The sequence below is a fragment of the Pogoniulus pusillus genome, chromosome 37 (genome assembly GCF_015220805.1).
Source record: "Pogoniulus pusillus isolate bPogPus1 chromosome 37, bPogPus1.pri, whole genome shotgun sequence".
NCBI lineage: Eukaryota > Metazoa > Chordata > Aves > Piciformes > Lybiidae > Pogoniulus > Pogoniulus pusillus.
Genome location: NC_087300.1, coordinates 3,119,744 through 3,137,112, shown reverse-complemented (window position 1 = coordinate 3,137,112; position 17,369 = coordinate 3,119,744). Strand labels below are relative to the sequence as shown.

Genomic DNA, 17,369 nt, shown 5'->3' with positions numbered 1-17,369 from the left:
GGGTTGTCTCCATGCTTGTTATTTCCCTGATTGAATCAGCTGGGCTGCTCCCCTGATGAGGTTTCATGCTGCTGTAAATGAGCTGTCCTGTGCCAAGGCATCTGTCCATGTTCCTGACAGCAATTGCTCAGCATGATGAGTTGCTTCTCTGGGTATGAGTCTGGATCTGAAGTGACACTTCCCTGCTTTTAGCTCTCTCTGTCCCCTTCCCTCCACAGCCAGAAACAGGAGCTTGGTGTGCACCGTGGGGCCAGCTTCAGTCTGGTCTGCAGGCAAGTTCCTTCACACCTGTAGTGCTCTGCAGGGCTGCTTGGTGTTTGAGAAAGCTGCCCTGGGACATCTCCAGTTTGCAGGTGGAGATGTCTGTAGGCATCCCTCCAAGGCTCTTTCTGCTGCTTCACATTGTGTAGGGTAGGGTGTCCCTGCTCAAAGATCACATTGGGTGCTTCTGTGTTCCACAACCTCCCTGGAGGTGTTCAAGACCAGGCTGAGATGGGGCCCTGAGCAACCTGTTCCAGTGGGAGGTGTCCCTGCCTATAGCAGGGGGGTTGGAACTGCCTGAGCTTTGAGGTCCCTTCCAACCTAAACCATTCTCTGATTCCCATTCTGAGCTCCTGTTTTTTCCAGTCCATCAGCAAAGCTGTGCCTAGAGGAAGGATCTTCTTTGGAACAGAGGAAAGGTGAGGCAAGGAGATGCATTGCTGCCTTCAAGCTGTCTCTCAGGTGGTCAGACTGTGGGGATGATAGAGACAACCAGAAAGGCAGCAGGATTTTGGGTTGGTTTGTTTCCATGGAGACTGAAATGATTACTGTGATTCCTTGCTTGGCTTCCAGCCCCTGGACCTGGTGATTTTCCCATTGCCATGAATTGCAGGTTTGTCTTCTCCCTGGGATCAACCAAGAGCCAAGATGAAGCATTCAGGGCCCCAGGAATAGCTTGCAGAAGTGAGGTGGTCTATGAGGAGGTAGGGTTGTAGGATAGGATCCCAGAATGCCAGGTTGGGAAGGGACCTCAAGGATCATCTGCTCAAACCATTCTAGGTGATAGTGGAGTTGAAATGAGCTGGTCCAGCAGGCTGGCAAGATGAGTCTGCAACCTGCCCTTGGGAGATGAGAGGATCATGGAATGGTTTAGGTTGGAAGGGACCTCAAAGCTCAGCCAGTTCCAACCCTCCCACTAGAACAGGTTGCTCAAGGATTCATCCAGCCTGGTCCTGAACACCTCCAGGGAGGTTGGGGAGCACAGAAGCACCCAATGTGATCAAAGATCACATTGGGTGCTTCTGTGCTCCACAACCTCCCTGGGCATCCTGTGCCAGTGTCTCCCCACCCTCAACCTGTGCCAGTCTCTCACCACCCTCACTGTCAAGAACCCTTTCCTCACATCCAGTTTCATTCTCCCCTCTGCCACTTCAAACCCATTCCTCCTCTTCCTCCTCTCATTCCCAGACCTTGTCAATAGTCCCTCCCCAGCCTTCCTGGAGCCCCCTTCAGATCCTGCAAGGCCACTCCAAGCTCTCCTCTAAGCCTTCTCTTCTCCAGGCTGCACAGCCCCAACTCTCTCAGCCTGTGCTCAGAGCAGAGCTGCTGCAGCCCTCTCAGCATTGTCAGATGATTCCAACCTCTGACTGTTCTCAGGGAGAAATATTTTCCTCTGGAGTCCAATGGGAATCTCCCCAGCATCAACTTGGCTCCCATCAGCTCTTCTCTTTTCCATGGGACTCCTTGTAAAGTAGGAGTCTCCATCCTCCTGGTAGCCACCCTTTGTGTCCCTGGCTGTGGATCTTTGGAAGGCAGAAGACAAATAAGTTGTGTTTAGGCTGACCAGACAAAGGCAGGAATTAGGATCATAGAATCAGTCAGGGTTGGAAGGGACCCCAAGGAGCAGCCAGTTCCAAGCCCCCTGCCATGCCCAGGGACACCCTACCCTAGAGCAGGCTCTACACAGCCTCAGCCAGCCTGGCCTCAAACACCTCCAGCCATGGGGCCTCAACCACCTCCCTGGGCAACCCCTGCCAGGCTCTCACCACTCTCCTGCTCAACAACTTCCTCCTCACCTCCACTCTGACTCTCCCCACCTCCAGCTTTGCTCCATTCCCCCCAGTTCTATCACTCCCTGACAGCCTCAAAAGTCCCTCCCCAGCTTTTTTGGAGCCCCCTTCAGATTCTGGAATTGCTCATGGCTGAATGCACAGCAACTACTGAAGCCTCCAGGTTCCCCCTGGTCCCCACTGGGACTCTGGGGCAGTGTCCTCATGCCACAGCCACATTTCCCATTGGGCTTTCTATGACAAGAAGCAAAGAGCTCTTCCTTCCCTGTTTTACTGCCTTCAGCCCAGGCAGAATCTGGGTAGTGTCTGGGAGGAGGTAGCTGTCCTGGCTTGGGTAGCTGCTGTGGCTCTGCTGGGTGCTGCTGTGGCTCTGCTGGGTGCTGCTGTGGCTCTGCTGGGTAGCTGCTGTGGCTCTGCTGGGTAGCTGCTGTGGCTCTGCTGGGTAGCTGCTGTGGCTCTGCTGGGTAGCTGCTGTGGCTCTGCTGGGTAGCTGCTGTGGCTCTGCTGGGTAGCTGCTGTGGCTCTGCTGGGTAGCTGCTGTGGCTCTGCTGGGTTGCTGCTGTGGCTCTGCTGGGTTGCTGCTGTGGCTCTGCTGGGTTGCTGCTGTGGCTCTGCTGGGTTGCTGCTGTGGCTCTGCTGGGTTGCTGCTGTGGCTCTGCTGGGTGCTGCTGTGGCTCTGCTGGGTGCTGCTGTGGCTCTGCTGGGTGCTGCTGTGATTTGTTCTGCTGTGTTTATTTAATAAAGGGAAATTTTTTTTCCCCCCTCCTCTTTCTTCCTTCTGCAGTGTTTTATCAGTAATAGCAACTGCTGACAAAGGTCAGCCTCAGCTTGTGAATGTGCACCTGTGCTGTGCACGTAATGAAATGTCCTCTCAGAGCATTAAAGAGCAAGGCTGATAAATATTCATCTCAGTCTAGGCCCTCAGAGTCACAGATATTGCTAACTCAGCAATCCTTCTGGCCAGGCTCTGGTGGCAGGGCTGACCTTTGCCTGTCCCTCAGCTTTGGGATGGTTGCCTGCTCCTTGGGGTCACTTTGGTCTCAGCTGTCTTGGATGCACAGCACGAGGCAGGGAGTGCTCAGCTGCCTGACACCTTGCTTGGGTCCTCTCAGTCTTGGATCCAGTGGCACATTTCACTGTGGCACTGTCAAGCAGCTTCTGCTTTCAGCCAAGCATCCAGCACAGCTCTTCTGAGGGAGTGGAGAGGTTGGTAAGGATCCTGGTGCAGCCCCAGACCAAACTCTCTCTTCTGTTCAGAAGAAAAGCCTCATCTGCTTGGAAAGGCAAAGGTGGAGAATCTTCTTACCTCAGACACCATGACCTGGTTAACAGAAGTTGTCTTTTCCTGGGCTGGATGTGCTGAGAGCTCCCTGCAGCACCACAGCTAAGCCAACCGTGGGCTTGGGACGTGCATGTGTGTGGCAGTGGCCTTTGTCCTGCAGGCTGTGACCAGGACACTTGGGATGTGTAAAGGGTTGGACTTGATGGTCTGTGAGGTCTCTTCCAACCTTGGTGATACTGTGAGACTGTGAAAATCAAAGCTGTCCTTTGCTTCCCCACAGCTGGGGGGGGTTCACCCACTGCTTTTGAAGCTGTGCTGGTGGCTCACCCAGCAGAGCCTGAGTTGATATCCTTCCCTCTCTCTGCTTCTCTCCCTCTTGTCAGCAGCCTCTTTGTTGTTGTTGTCTCCTGAACTGAGCTCCCAGCTCCCTGCTGGAGTAGCTCTGCTCCCAACTGTCCTTCTTCTTGCTGCCTCTCTGGGAATGCAGGTCCTGTGAGAGCCTTAATTTACCACCTGGGGTTGAAAAGTTGATATGAGGCACCTGGCTCCTGTGTGTGGAGGGCTCCTACCCCCAAGATGTTTCTCCCTGTACCTGAATGCATTTCTTTCCAACAGCTCTTCCTAGGCAGATGATGCCAGGCTTGCACTGCCAGAATTATTTGACAGCATCCCTTGATATTTCAGCATCCAGAGCCTAAATCCTGAGGATATCTTGCAGTTTGTTTTCTCTTTAATCTGTTCCCTTTATTGCTGAGAGCAGGCAATAGATTGTGGAGCTCTTAGCCTTGATAACGTCATGGCAATGTCCATCTTCTTTGAGCTGAAACCATTAAGTGTGGAAGGAAGACAGAAGGAAAATCAGTGAGGGGAGGGTGAGCCTTGAGCCAGATCGTTGTGTGAAAGGCAAACTGAAACACCTGGAGTTTGGCAGGACTGAGCTGAGGTTGTTCTTGGGTTGGAGAGGGATTTCCTCACTGTGGCTTGTTACAAAGTGTGGGATGGGTTCATAGGATCATAGAGTCAAGCAGGTTGGCAGAGAGCTCCAAGCTCAGCCAGCCCAAGCTAGCACCCAGCCCTGCCCAACCAACCAGACCATGGCACTAAGTGCCCCAGCCAGGCTTGGCCAAAACACCTCCAGCCACAGAGACTCCACCACCTCCCTGGGCAGCCCATTCCAATGCCAATCACTCTCTCTGGGAAGAAGAGAGTGAACCAGAAGAACAGAATGGCATCCTGGGCTGGATGAAGAAGAGTGTGGGCAGCAGGACAAGGGAGGTTCTTGTGCCCCTGTGCTCAGCACTGCTCAGGCCACACCTGCAGTGTTGTGTCCAGTTCTGGGCTCCTCCATTGCAGAGAGATGTTGAGGTGCTGGAAAGTGTTGAGAGAAGGGCAGCAAGGCTGGGGAGGGGCCTGGAGCAGAGCCCTGTGAGGAGAGGCTGAGGGAGCTGGGGGGGTGCAGCCTGCAGCAGAGGAGGCTCAGGGCAGAGCTCATTGCTGCCTGCAGCTGCCTGCAGGGAGGCTGTAGCCAGGTGGGGTTGGGCTCTGCTGCCAGGCAGCCAGGGACAGAAGAAGGGGACACAGCCTGAAGCTGTGCCAGGGCAGGTTGAGGCTGGATGTTGTTAGGAAGTTGTTGTCAGAGAGAGTGATTGGCATTGGAATGGGCTGCCCAGGGAGGTGGTGGAGTGGCTGTGGCTGGAGGTGTTGAAGCCAAGCCTGGCTGGGGCACTTAGTGCCATGGTGTGGTTGGTTGGGCAGGGCTGGGTGCTAGGTTGGGCTGGCTGAGCTTGGAGGCCTCTTCCAACCTGTCTGATTCTCTGATTCTCTGGTTCCTTGCCCAGTGCAGCAAAGCTACCACCAAAACCCAAGGTGCAGCCTTTGTTTTTCAGGCTCTCCTTCAGCACAGGTGTAAGGACCTGCTAAGGAGCTAGACAAAGGCAAACTGACTCCCAGCTCTTCTCAGAGGGGTCCTTGCCGTGTCGCACAAATATTTAACCCTTGATGGGCAGAACCTGGGTGCAGGAAGCTCATCTGAGTCCAGGGGCAGCCACATCCCTGAGGAGCAAGGACAAAGAGTTCTTGCAGCAGCTGGAGAGGAGAGCCAGAAGTGCAGGTGGCATGAAGCAAATCCTGCAGGGTCTGCACTGTGTTTGCACTTCAGACTGAGAAGTTTGGGTGCAGGGACAAGAAGAGAGAACCTGGAGAGGTCTGCGTGGGGTCTCAGCCACCATGGTTGGTTCCTTCCTCAGGTGGTGCTGAGCTGCGGGCACAGCAGAGGGTGTTGCTGCCAGGTGCGGCTGCTTGAAGGCTGATTTTGCTTTACACCAGCTGCAGCCACACCTTTGCTCCTGGGGCAGGCTTCCTCCCGGGGACCTGCGGGGGAGCTCAGCGGCCGGAGCGCAGCTCCCCGCCCGCAGCAGGGGCGTTTGCTGCCCGGCGCAGCAGGGGCGTTTGCTGCCCGGCGCAGCAGGGACGTTTGCTGCCCGGCGCAGGGGCGTTTGCTGCCCGGCGCAGCAGGGGCGTTTGCTGCCCGGCGCAGCAGGGGCGTTTGCTGCCCGGCGCAGCAGGGGCGTTTGCTGCCCGGCGCAGGGACGTTTGCTGCCCGGCGCAGCAGGGGCGTTTGCTGCCCGGCGCAGCAGGGGCGTTGCTGCCCGCAGCAGGAGCAGCCTGCGCTGCGCTGCGCCCTGCCTGGCACGGAGCCTGCAGTGTGCCAGGGGCGCACCGCTGGCGGAGGCAGCAGGACTGTGCTCCGCTGCAGGATGATGCCAAACCGACCCGAACCAGGCCCGCAGGCTGCTGGGGAGTCCCTGCTCCCCCCTGGCAAACAAATCACCGGCACCTGGCAGTGGGTGGAGCGCTCAGCCCAGCCCCTTCCCCAGCTGCCTTTGAGGCGCAAAGCCAGGGCAGGTGTGCGGGAGTCGCTCGGCTCGGGAGGGCAAAGAGCAGAGAGCAGCTTGCAGGGGCAGAGAGTAGCTTGCAGGAGCAGGAGGCTGCATGGCTGACGGCGACTTCTTCTTGCAGTCTCCTGCTTCTTCAACTTCACCACCCCGGCTGGCACCGTGCTGTCGCCCAACTACCCGGAGGAGTACGGCAGCAGCCTGCACTGCGTCTGGCTGATCATCGCCAAGCCCGAGAGCAGGATCCACCTGGCTTTCAATGACTTCGACGTGGAGCCCCAGTTCGATTTCCTGGCTGTGAAGGATGGTGGCACTGCTGAATCTCCAGTGCTGGGCACCTTCTCAGGAAACCAGATCCCTTCCTCCCTCACCAGCAGCGGCCACGTAGCCAGGCTGGAGTTCCAGACCGACCACTCCATGGAGAAGAGAGGCTTCAACATCACCTTCACCAGTAAGTAGCAGCTGTTTCCTTCGGGGTTTCCTTTCCAGCTTTGAATTGTGGTTGGGGGCTCTCAGGAGCCAAGAGTTTGAGCTCCCCAAGTCTGAACACTGCAAGAGGTTTGCCCCCGGGGTGGGCTGTGGATGCCTCCTGCCTGGAGGTGTTGGCAGAATTAAGCAGGTTGGAAGAGAGCTCCAAGCTGAGCCAGCCCAGCCTGTCCCCTACCCCTCCTAAAGAACTAACCCCTGGCACTAACTGCCTTTTAAACACCTCCAGGGATGGGGACTCCACCATCTCCCTGTGCGGGGAAGTGCAAATCACTCTCTCCACGAAGAACTTCCTAACATCCAGCCTAGACTTCCCCTGGCACAGCTTGAGGCTGTGTCCCCTTCTTCTGTTGCTGGCTGCCTGGCAGCAGAGCCCAACCCCACCTGGCTACAGCCTCCCTGCAGGCAGCTGCAGGCAGCAATGAGCTCTGCCCTGAGCCTCCTCTGCTGCAGGCTGCACCCCCCCAGCTCCCTCAGCCTCTCCTCACAGGGCTGTGCTCCAGGCCCCTCCCCAGCCTTGCTGCCCTTCTCTCAACACTTTCCAGCACCTCAGTATCTCTCTGCAATGGAGGAGCCCAGAACTGGACACAGCACTGCAGGTGTGGCCTGAGCAGTGCTGAGCACAGGGGCAGAAGCAGCTCCCTTGTCCTGCTGCCCACACTGCTCCTCAGCCAGCCCAGGATGCCATTGGCCTTCTTGGCCAGGCTGGATGGTCTGGTGGGAGGTGTCCCTGCACATGGGAGGGGTTGGAACTAAATCACCTCTAAGGTTTGGAGCATGTCCAGAGCAGGGCCAGGAGGATGCTCAGAGGCTGCAGCAGCTCTGCTGTGAGCACAGCCTGAAAGAGTTGGGGCTGTGCAGGCTGGAGCAGAGGAGGCTCCCAGGTGACCTTCTTGTGGCCCTCCAGCATCTGAAGGGGGCTACAAAAAAGCTGGAGAGGGACTTCTGAGGCTGTGAGGGAGTGTCAGGAGTGGGGGGAATGGAGCAAAGGTGGAGGTGGGGAGAGTGAGGCTGAAGGTGAGGAGGAAGTTGTTGAGCAGGAGAGTGGTGAGAGGCTGGAATGGGTTGCCCAGGGAGGTGGTTGAGGCCCCATGGCTGGAGGTGTTTGAGGCCAGGCTGGCTGAGGCTGTGTGCAGCCTGCTCTAGGGTAGGGTGTCCCTGGGCATGGCAGGGGGAGTGGAACTGGCTGCTCCTTGGGGTCCCTTCCAACCCTGACTGATTCTATGATTCTGTCTATGGCTTCTGTCTCTTCCAACCCATTCCATGACTTGACTCAGCAGGACATGAAAAACTTGGGGGGCAGACTGAAGAAGTGGAACTGATTTCAGGTTTGGGGTTGGGTGATTGAGGATTGGTGCCCAGCTTGGAGCTGCCTGCACAACTGCTTCCTGGCTGTGAAGTCTCAGCGTTGTCCAGTGGTGTGAAAGGGACAGTTTGGCCCCGGGTTATGCATCCAGGGAGCAGCCTGTTCTCTGTCCTCCCCCCAGCTGCAGCTTGTTGAGTGAGGTGGGCTCTCATGTCTCCCTCTCTGTGCCTCCATTCTGCTTGCTGAGATGAGCCAGAGCTTTGTGGCCAGCTCGGTGCTGATCAGGAGCAGCTGTTAGGTCTCAGGTGCCTGTGTTCAGCAGTCAGTACTCTCATGCTTTGCAGACACCTGAGAGCATGCAAAGCTGTGCAGGTGAAGGCAAACCTGTAGCAGTGTTTTGCCACCTAAAAGCTTTGACACTTCCCCTCGATCTGTTTATTTGCCTTCACCTAAAGCCAGCTCTCAAATCTCAACTCGAGGCTGTGGTAATTTCGTCCTCCTATTGTCCTCTAAAGAGCATTATTAAAGCTATTCAGGGAGCTGATAAATGGCTTGGTGAGAGCAGCCTTTAGTGGCACAGCTCAATTAACAGCCTCTGCCTGCAAACCCTCTCTTTAACTAGAGAAAACTAAGCCAATATCAGAGGTCTTAAGGAGATCTTTTACCACTCTGCAGCAGGCTGAAGGCTGCACATCAGCTGGAGCAGCTTGGGGGGTGTGGTGGTGGTGCCAGGACTGTGTCCTAGAGCTTGGATATTGTTCATAGATTGGGTTGGGTTGGAAGGGACCTCAAAGATCATCCAAAGCCTCTGCCATGGGCAGGGATACCTCCCACCAGCACAGGATGCTCAAAGGACTCATCCAGCCTCGTGCTGAACACCTGCAGGGAGGTTGTGGAGCACAGAAGCACCCAATGTGATCTTTGATCACATTGGGTGCTTCTGTGCTCCACAACCTCCCTGGGCAACCTGTGCCAGTGTCTCCTCACCCTCTGCCAGTGTCTCCCCACCCTCACAGTCAGGAACTCCTTTCTAACCCCCAGTCCCAATCTCCCCTCTTCCAGCTTCAATCCTTTCCCCCTCATCCTATCACTACAAGCTGTAGTAAAAAGCCTCTTCCTGGCTCTCTTGTGCATCCCTTTGAGGTCCTTGTGATCAGCTTCTCTACTGTGAGGGTGGTGGAAGACTGGAACAGGTTGCTCAGGGGAGTCCTGGGGGAGGCTCCATCCCTACAGACATTCAGGGTCAGGCTTGATGGAGCTCTGAGCAACCTAATGTGGGTTGCTCAGAGGTCAGGGTGGGGTTGCTCAGAGGTCAGGGTGGGGTTGCTCAGAGGTCAGGGTGGGGTTGCTCAGAGGTCAGGGTGGGGTTGCTCAGAGGTCAGGTTGGTTTGCTAAGGTCAGGTTGGGGTTGCTCAGGGGTCAGGTTGGGGTTGCTCCGAGGTCAGATTGAGTTGCTCAGAGGTCAGGGTGGGTTGCTCAGGGATCAGGGTGGGTTGCTAAACTCAGATTAGGTTGCTAAGGTTAGTCAGCCTTGCTGACTGCAGGGGATTGGACTAGATGACCTTTGGAGGTCCCTTCCAACCCAATGCATTCTACCATTGGATGATCCTGTGACCAAGGAGACATCCAGAACGGCTGCTGCTGCCCTCCAGGATGCATCTCTGGTACATGCCAGACCCACGTTGGGAGTTGTGGCTGTCCCCTTGCTTGAAGCCATCTTTTTAAAGCAAAATCGGTGTTGTTGCAAAGGACTCTTCAGCAGGGCTGAGTTAATCTGCTCTGACTGCTTGAGCTACCAAAAGGGAGCTCCTGAGCCTTCCTCAGACTCTTTGCCATCCTTCCCTTCAGCCGAGGTACAGGAGGAGCCAACGTATTGCTGCAAGGGGCAGGTAGCAGAGCCGAAGGAACAGGTTCAGGTCGTGTTTTCCCCTCTAGCAGTGCAGCTAACAAGGTCCTGGCAGGGTAAAAAGGCTCCAGGAGAAATCCAGAACTCCTCTGAACCTGCTCAAGTGCATTAAAGATCCTAAAAGCCTGCGCCCGGGAGGGTTCTGGAGGCTTGAATCTTTCATGCCCTGCCCATCTCTGCAGACCACCTCCCAGCAGGCCAAGAGGGAGTACAAAAGGAAGCACTTAGAGGGGAGTTAAGGCTGATTGGTTGCCTGCTCTGGGCTTGAGCTGATGGAGAAGGGCAGAGGGATGCCTGTGCAATTCCAGCTGCAGCTTTGCGCCGGCCAGGGAGGTAATTGCTGTGTGCCCTTCGCTTTGTCCTGCTAATGGGGACAAGCCAAGGCAAGGCACTGTGTGGCACTCAATCAAAGGACCTGCGGAGAGGCCCCTTAGTTGTAAGCACAGGACCTCAAAGCGTCCCTTTGTCCTCATTAACAGCTAATTAACCTCCCCACTCTTGGGGTGCTGCGAGGGTTGTGGAGACTTGGAGAGTTTCCCTCTCTGCTTTGAGGGTTTCTCTGTTTTCACCTGGGAAAGAGCAACCTCAGGGATCAGGGCAGGTTGGGGACTGAGCTGCTGGAAGGCAGCGAAGGGAAAATGGGTCTGGGGGGTCCTGGTGGGTGGGAGGATGACCATGAGCCAGCAATGTGCTCTGGGGGCCAGGAGGGGCAATGCCATTCTGGGGTGGGTCAGAAGGGCTGTGGTTAGGAGGTGGAGAGAGGTTTTCCTGCCCCCCTGCTCTGCCCTGCTGAGGCCACATCTGGAGTGCTGTGTCCAGTTCTGTCCTCCCTGCCCAGTTCATGAGGGACATAGAACTGCTGGAGATCTTTGATCACATTCTGTGCTCCCCACCCTCCCTGGGCAACCTATGCCAGCATCTCACCACCCTCACTGCAAACAACTTCTTCCTAACATCCAGAGAGGGGGAAAAAAATGATCCTTCTGCAGGTCTGGGTTGGAAGGGACCTTTAAGTCTTCCCTAGGCCTAAAGAGCAGGGAGAAAAATGAATCATAGAATCAAGCAGGTTGGAAGAGAGCTCCAAGCTCAGCCAGCCCAACCTAGCACCCAGCCCTGCCCAACCAACCAGACCATGGCACTAAGTGCCCCAGCCAGGCTTGGCTTCAACACCTCCAGCCACAGCCACTCCACCACTTCAACCACATTCTGTGCTTCTGTGCTCCACAACCTTCCTGGGCAACCTGTGCCAGTGTCTCACCACCCTCACTGCAAAGCACCTCCTGGGCAACCTGTGCCAGTGTCTCACCACCCTCACTGCAAACAACTTCTTCCTAACATCCAGAGAGGGGAAAAAAATGATCCTTCTGCAGGTCTGGGTTGGAAGGGACCTTTAAGTCTCCTCCAAGTCCCCTGCAACCAGCAGGGACATCAGCATCTAGAGCAGTTTGCTCAGAGCCTAAAGATTATCTGACCTGGAGCAGTTCCAGGCATGAGCATCTCCCAGCTCTCAGGTCAAGCTGTGGACCAGTGCTGTGGTCTCCATGGGAAAGAGAGGAAACTGCTACTTCATCCCTGAGTTTGTGGTCATAGAATGGTTTAGGTTGGAAGAGACCTCAAAGCTCAGGCAGTTCCAACCCCTTGCCATAGGCAGGGACACCTCCCACTAGAGCAGGTTGCTCAAGGCCTCATCTCAGCCTGGTCTTGAGCATCTCCAGGGAGGTTGTGGAGCACAGAAGCACCCAATCTGATCTTTGATCAGATTGGGTGCTTCTGTGCTCCACAACCTCCCTGGGCAACCTGTGTCAGTGTCAAAGATCACATTGGGTGCTTCTGTGCTCCACAACCTCCCTGGGCAACCTGTGTCAGTGTCAAAGATCACATTGGGTGCTTCTGTGCTCCACAACCTCCCTGGGCAACCTGTGCCAGTGTCAAAGATCACATTGGGTGCTTCTGTGCTCCACAACCTCCCTGGGCAACCTGTGCCAGTGTCTCCCCACCCTCAACCTGTGCCAGTCTTTCCCCACCCTCACTGCAACCAACTTCTTCCTCGCATCCAGTTTCAATCTCCCTTCAAACCCATTCCTCCTCCTCCTTCTGTCATTCCAAGACCTTGTCATTAGTGTCCCCTCCCAAGCCTTCCTGTAGGTCCCCTTCAGATGCTGCTCCAACACTTTGATTCCTCACTCTTCTCTTGCCTTTCCCTCTCAGCATTCAGGCACAATGAGTGCCCTGACCCTGGCGTGCCGGTGAACGGGAAGCGGTTTGGCGACAGCCTGCAGCTTGGCAGCTCCGTGTCCTTCCTCTGTGATGAAGGCTTCATCAGGACTCACGGCTCAGAAACCATCACCTGCATCCTGAAGGAAGGGAATGTGGTCTGGAACAACGCAGTGCTCAGATGTGAAGGTAAATTTGGTGGCATCTTTCCTGGGAGTCTGCAGGGGGGAAGCTGGAGGGAGGTGACAAAGGCTATTGGTAAGGGATTGTCGTGATGGGATGAGGAGGGATGGGTTTGAAGTGGCAGAGGGGAGACTGAAACTGGGTGTTAGGGTGAAGTTGTTTGCAGTGAGGGTGGGGAGACACTGGCACAGGTTGAGGGTGGTGAAACACTGGCACAGGTTTCCCAGGGAGGTTGTGGAGCACAGAAGCACCCAATGTGATCAAAGATCACATTGGGTGCTTCTGTGCTCCACAACCTCCCTGGAGGTGTTCAAGGATGAGACTTTGAGCAACCTGTTCTAGTGGAACCACAGCACTGGTCCACAGCTTGACCTGAGAGTTGGGAGATGCCCATCCCTGGAGCTTCTCCAGGTCAGGTAATCTTTGGGCTCTGAGCAAACTGCTTTAGATGCTTTTGTCCCTGCTGGTTGCAGGGGGCTTGGACTAGAGGAGACTTAAAGGTCCCTTCCAACCCAGACCTGCAGAAGGATCATTTTTTCCCCCTCTCTGGATGTTAGGAAGAAGTTGTTTGCAGTGAGGATGGTGAGACACTGGCACAGGTTGCCCAGGAGGTGCTTTGCAGTGAGGGTAGTGAGACACTGGCACAGGTTGCCCAGGAGGTGCTTTGCAGTGAGGATGGTGAGACACTGGCGCAGGTTGCTCAGGAGGTGCTTTGCAGTGAGGGTAGTGAGACACTGGCACAGGTTGCCCAGGAGGTGCTTTGCAGTGAGGATGGTGAGACACTGGCGCAGGTTGCTCAGGAGGTGCTTTGCAGTGAGGGTAGTGAGACACTGGCACAGGTTGCCCAGGAGGTGCTTTGCAGTGAGGGTAGTGAGACACTGGCACAGGTTGCTCAGGAGGTGCTTTGCAGTGAGGGTAGTGAGACACTGGCACAGGTTGCTCAGGAGGTGCTTTGCAGTGAGGGTGGTGAGACACTGGCACAGGTTGCCCAGGGAGGTTGTGGAGCACAGAAGCACAGAATGTGGTTGAAGTGTTGGAGTCACTGTCCCTGGAGGTGTTTGAAGCCAAGCCTGGCTGGGGCACTTAGTGCCATGGTCTGGTTGGTTGGGCAGGGCTGGGTGCTAGGTTGGGCTGGCTGAGCTTGGAGCTCTCTGCCAACCTGCCTGATTCTGTGATTCTTCAGTTGATAATGCCCTTGGGTGTAACAGCCTTGGCAAAATTTCATCCTTTAATACTCATTCTGGTCTTGGGAGATGCCAAAGCACTTTGCAGAGCCTGGAGCCTCTTTAGCATCAGGTAATAGGTTGGACTGGATGAGCTTGGAGGTCTCTCCCAACCTGCTTGATCCCATGATTCTATAACTTCCTATCTCTGAAAGCTTTGCTAACCTCATGCCATTAACTTGGTGCCTTTCTTTCCTTTTTTCCTTTCCCTTTTCTCTCTGTCATCACAGAGTTGATTTCTTTGACTCCCCCTTCCCTCAGTGAAGTGTCCATTTTAATGAGCCTCTTTAAACAAGGAGGAAGGACAAAGATCTAAAGGGCTGCTTGGAGCTCAGAGAAATTAATAGGAAAGAAAGAGACCAAAAATAAAACAACCCCAGAAGAGTTGAAAGATGGATAGAGAAGTCCTGCCAGGACATGATGTGGCCTTGGGGCAGAAAGGGGCCTCTTGTTGGAAAATAATTGGTTTGGAGCCAGTTGAGCTCAGTTGACTTTCCTCTGACATCCTTCAGATCAGAAGTGAGGGCTTTGAGCCCAGACTTAGGTCTTTAAGGTCATCTATTTACATATTTAAGGTCACCTTAGAGCAGCATTTCAGTATCTGCATGAAAGCTGGGGAGGGATTGTTTAGAAGGGCTTGGGGTGCTAGGATGAGAGGCAATGGTTTGGAACTGGAGCAGAGGAGGTTTAGGTTGGACATCAGGAGGAAGTTCTGCACAGGGAGGGTGGTGAAGCACTGCAACAGGTTGCAGGGAGGTGCTTGAGGTCTCATCCCTGCAGACATTCATGATGAGACTCAGTGTGGCCCTGAGTAACCTGCTCTAGTTGGAGATGTCCCTGCTGCTTGCAGGGAGGTTGGACAAGATGCTCTTAGAATCACAGAATCAAGCAGGTTGGAAGAGAGCTCCAAACTCAGCCCAACCTAGCACCCAGCCCTGCCCAACCAACCAGACCATGGCACTGAGTGCCCCAGCCAGGCTTGGCCAAAACACCTCCAGCCACAGCCACTCCACCACCTCCCTGGGCAGCCCATTCCAATGCCAATCACTCTCTCTGCCAACAACCTCCTCCTAACATCCAGCCTGAACCTGCCCTGGCACAACCCAATGCGTTGTGTGAGTGTGAATCTCCTGGCAGCAGCGCAGGAGGACAATGTGAGCCCTGGGTGGCATTGTGCAGCCCTTGTGCAAAGCTCACAGCAAGGCTGGCCCTGGCTTGGCATTTCAGGACTTCTCTGGAGGTTTAGGGTCCCCTGAGTCCCCTTTGGCTCTGCTGGCAGTGAGTGCTGTGGGGTTACAGGCTTGGTGTGCCCCATGGCAGCTGCCTAAGGTCACACTGCCCTGTGGGATGTGTGTGACCAGCAACAGTGTGCCACAGGTCAAGGGGCAGTGGATTGGAGCTTGGGGAGGGGAGATTGAGGCTGGAGATTAGGAAGAGGCTCTTGGACAGTGAGGCTGGGGAGGCACTGGCACAGGCTGCCCAGGGAGCTCTTGGATGAGCCCTCCCTGGAGGTGTTCCAGGCCAGGCTGGCTGATGCCCTGAGCAGCCTGGGCTGATGGGAGGTGTCCCTGCCCATGGCAGAGGAGGTTAAAAGTGGATGATCTCCCAGGTCCCTTCCAACCCAACCCATGCTCTGATTCTACAACTTGACTCAGCAGGACGTGGAGAAGCCTCTGGGTGATGACCCCTGCAAAGTGCTGGGCAGGAGGGTCAGGAAGTGCCAGGCACAGGCAGCACTTTCCCATCCCATTTGCTGTTGCCTGGAGGCCAATCCATGGCAGTTACTCAAGGCCACAGGATTCTGTACCTCTGCTCCAGCAGCTCCAGTCTCCTTTTCCCAGACAAGATAATAAGATGCCTTCAGCTTCCTGCTGATGGCACAAGGGACCACGGAGTGGAAGAAATGCCACAGTCTTGTGATGTCCCTCGTGGTAGGAAAGACAAGACTCAATTACTAGAGATAGGAAAGATCTCCTGGCACCTGCAGCTGCTGAAATGCAAACTGACCTTGCAGCTTTCTCTGCCTTTCTGTCTAATAATTATGATTATACCTTGTCCCCTCAGAGCCAGCACACAAGGTCAGCCTGCTGACTCCCACAGATTTCAGAAGCAGGCTGCAGCATCCTCAGTTGAAGCTGAAAAGGCAATTTCTTACCAGCTGCTGTTGTTATTTCATCTGGTTTTGATGGGGTTTAAGGCTCCTGGAGAAGCTGGTGGCTCCTGGCTTAAGCAGAGGATGCTTTGTTGCCTTCCAGACTGACTGGCTGGGCCCAAAGAGTGGTGGGGAATGGAGTTAGATCCAGTTGGCAGCTGCAAGAGTGGTCAGGGATTGGCACAGGCTGCCCAGGGAGGTGGTGGAGTCCCCATCCCTGGAGGTGTTCAACTTGGGGCCATGGTTTGGTGGTGCTGGGTTGGTGCTTGGGTTTGGATACCCTTAGAGATCTTTCCCCACCTCCATGATTCTCTGACTTGGATGATCCCAGAGGTCTTCTCCATCCAGAGTGACTCTGTGATTCTGTAGTTCTAGGATGGGATGCTGCATCCCTGGGAGGGGCAGCACTCCTCAGGGCACAGCCAGCCCCCAGCACTCATGTCACAGGGGTGCTGAGCATCCCAGCCTCCAGCAGAAGGCAGCTGGCAGGGAGAGGTCACAGCTGCACCACATCTGGGCTGGGCACACCACTGCAAAGGAGGATGTTCAGAGCAGCTCTGCTGTGAGGAGAGACTGAGGGAGTTGTGGCTGTGCAGGCTGGAAGGGAGAAGGCTCCCAGGTGACCTTCTTGGTTTAGTGGCCATGGTGGTGTTGGGCTGTGGGTGGGAGCTGAGAGGGCTTCTCCAAAACCTTCTGAGTGATTCTGTTCTATGAGTAATGCCTGAAAGCTGTTGTGTGGCAGGGCAGTGCTGCCTGGCAGGGGTGGAGGTGCATCCAGTCAGGTGCCCTTCACCTCATCTCTGCTGCTTGCCTTGTCCTCAGCACCGTGCGGCGGGCACCTGACGTCCCCCAGCGGCACCATCCTGTCCCCGGGCTGGCCTGGCTTCTACAAGGACTCCCTGAGCTGTGCGTGGGTGATCGAGGCCCAGCCAGGCTACCCCATCAAGATCACGTTTGACAGGTGCTCAGCCTCTCAAAGCCCTTCCCCTGGGGGTCGGTTGTGGTGGCTGCAGCAGTGCTGAGCTGTAGCCACCCGCGGGGGAGAGGGAAGGAGCTGCTCAGCTCTGGCTGTGGCTGCAGCTTCTCTCCTCCTCCTCCTCTCTTTGCCTGAACTCCTGACAAAACATGAAAATTCCCCTAAGATTCAAGGAGAAAAGGTGGGAAATGGAGAGGTTTTCCTCCTCCTCCTCCCCCTCCTCGTTTTGCCTCACTCCTGCTAATTTGCAGAGCTATTTTAGACAGCCTCAGGACACCTCTGGGGAGGTTGAGCTCCCACGGGCTCTGCTCAGCAGGAGAAGCAGCAGTGTGGGTCTCAGCCTGGCTTCTCCAGTCTGAGTGTCATGCTTTGCCCTGGATTTCACTGCCTGGGGAGGGCTGTGCTCTCCTGACCCTGGCTCTGTGTCTCTGCGAGGTGATGGCTCACCTAGCGTCAGGTGTTTGCCGCTGCAGTCTCCTCCATGAAGCAGATGAAGGAGCAGAAAGAAACCAAACTGTGTAGGAAGGGACCAAGAACTTTATTATGAGGATGGTGGAAGACTGCAACAGGTTGCCCAGGGAGGTGGTGCAGACTCCATCCCTGGAGATATTCAAGGTCAGGCTTGGTGGGGCTCTGAGCGACCTGATCTGGTTGGGAAGGAGCAATCATCTAGCTGAGAGAGGTGTCCTGCTGGTG

The 17,369-nt window shown here is 55.4% G+C and overlaps 1 protein-coding gene across 1 annotated transcript in view; it reads left to right on the top strand.

Moving 5' to 3' along the window:
• The window catches only part of CSMD2 (CUB and Sushi multiple domains 2), a 439,963-nt gene that overhangs the window by 287,985 nt on the left and 134,609 nt on the right, over positions 1-17,369 (top strand). Inside the window, exons 15-17 of the mRNA XM_064172682.1 lie at positions 6,352-6,678; positions 12,134-12,328; positions 16,520-16,658. Coding sequence (XP_064028752.1) covers positions 6,352-6,678; positions 12,134-12,328; positions 16,520-16,658 — 661 coding nt within the window. The remainder of the gene's footprint in view (positions 1-6,351; positions 6,679-12,133; positions 12,329-16,519; positions 16,659-17,369) is intronic.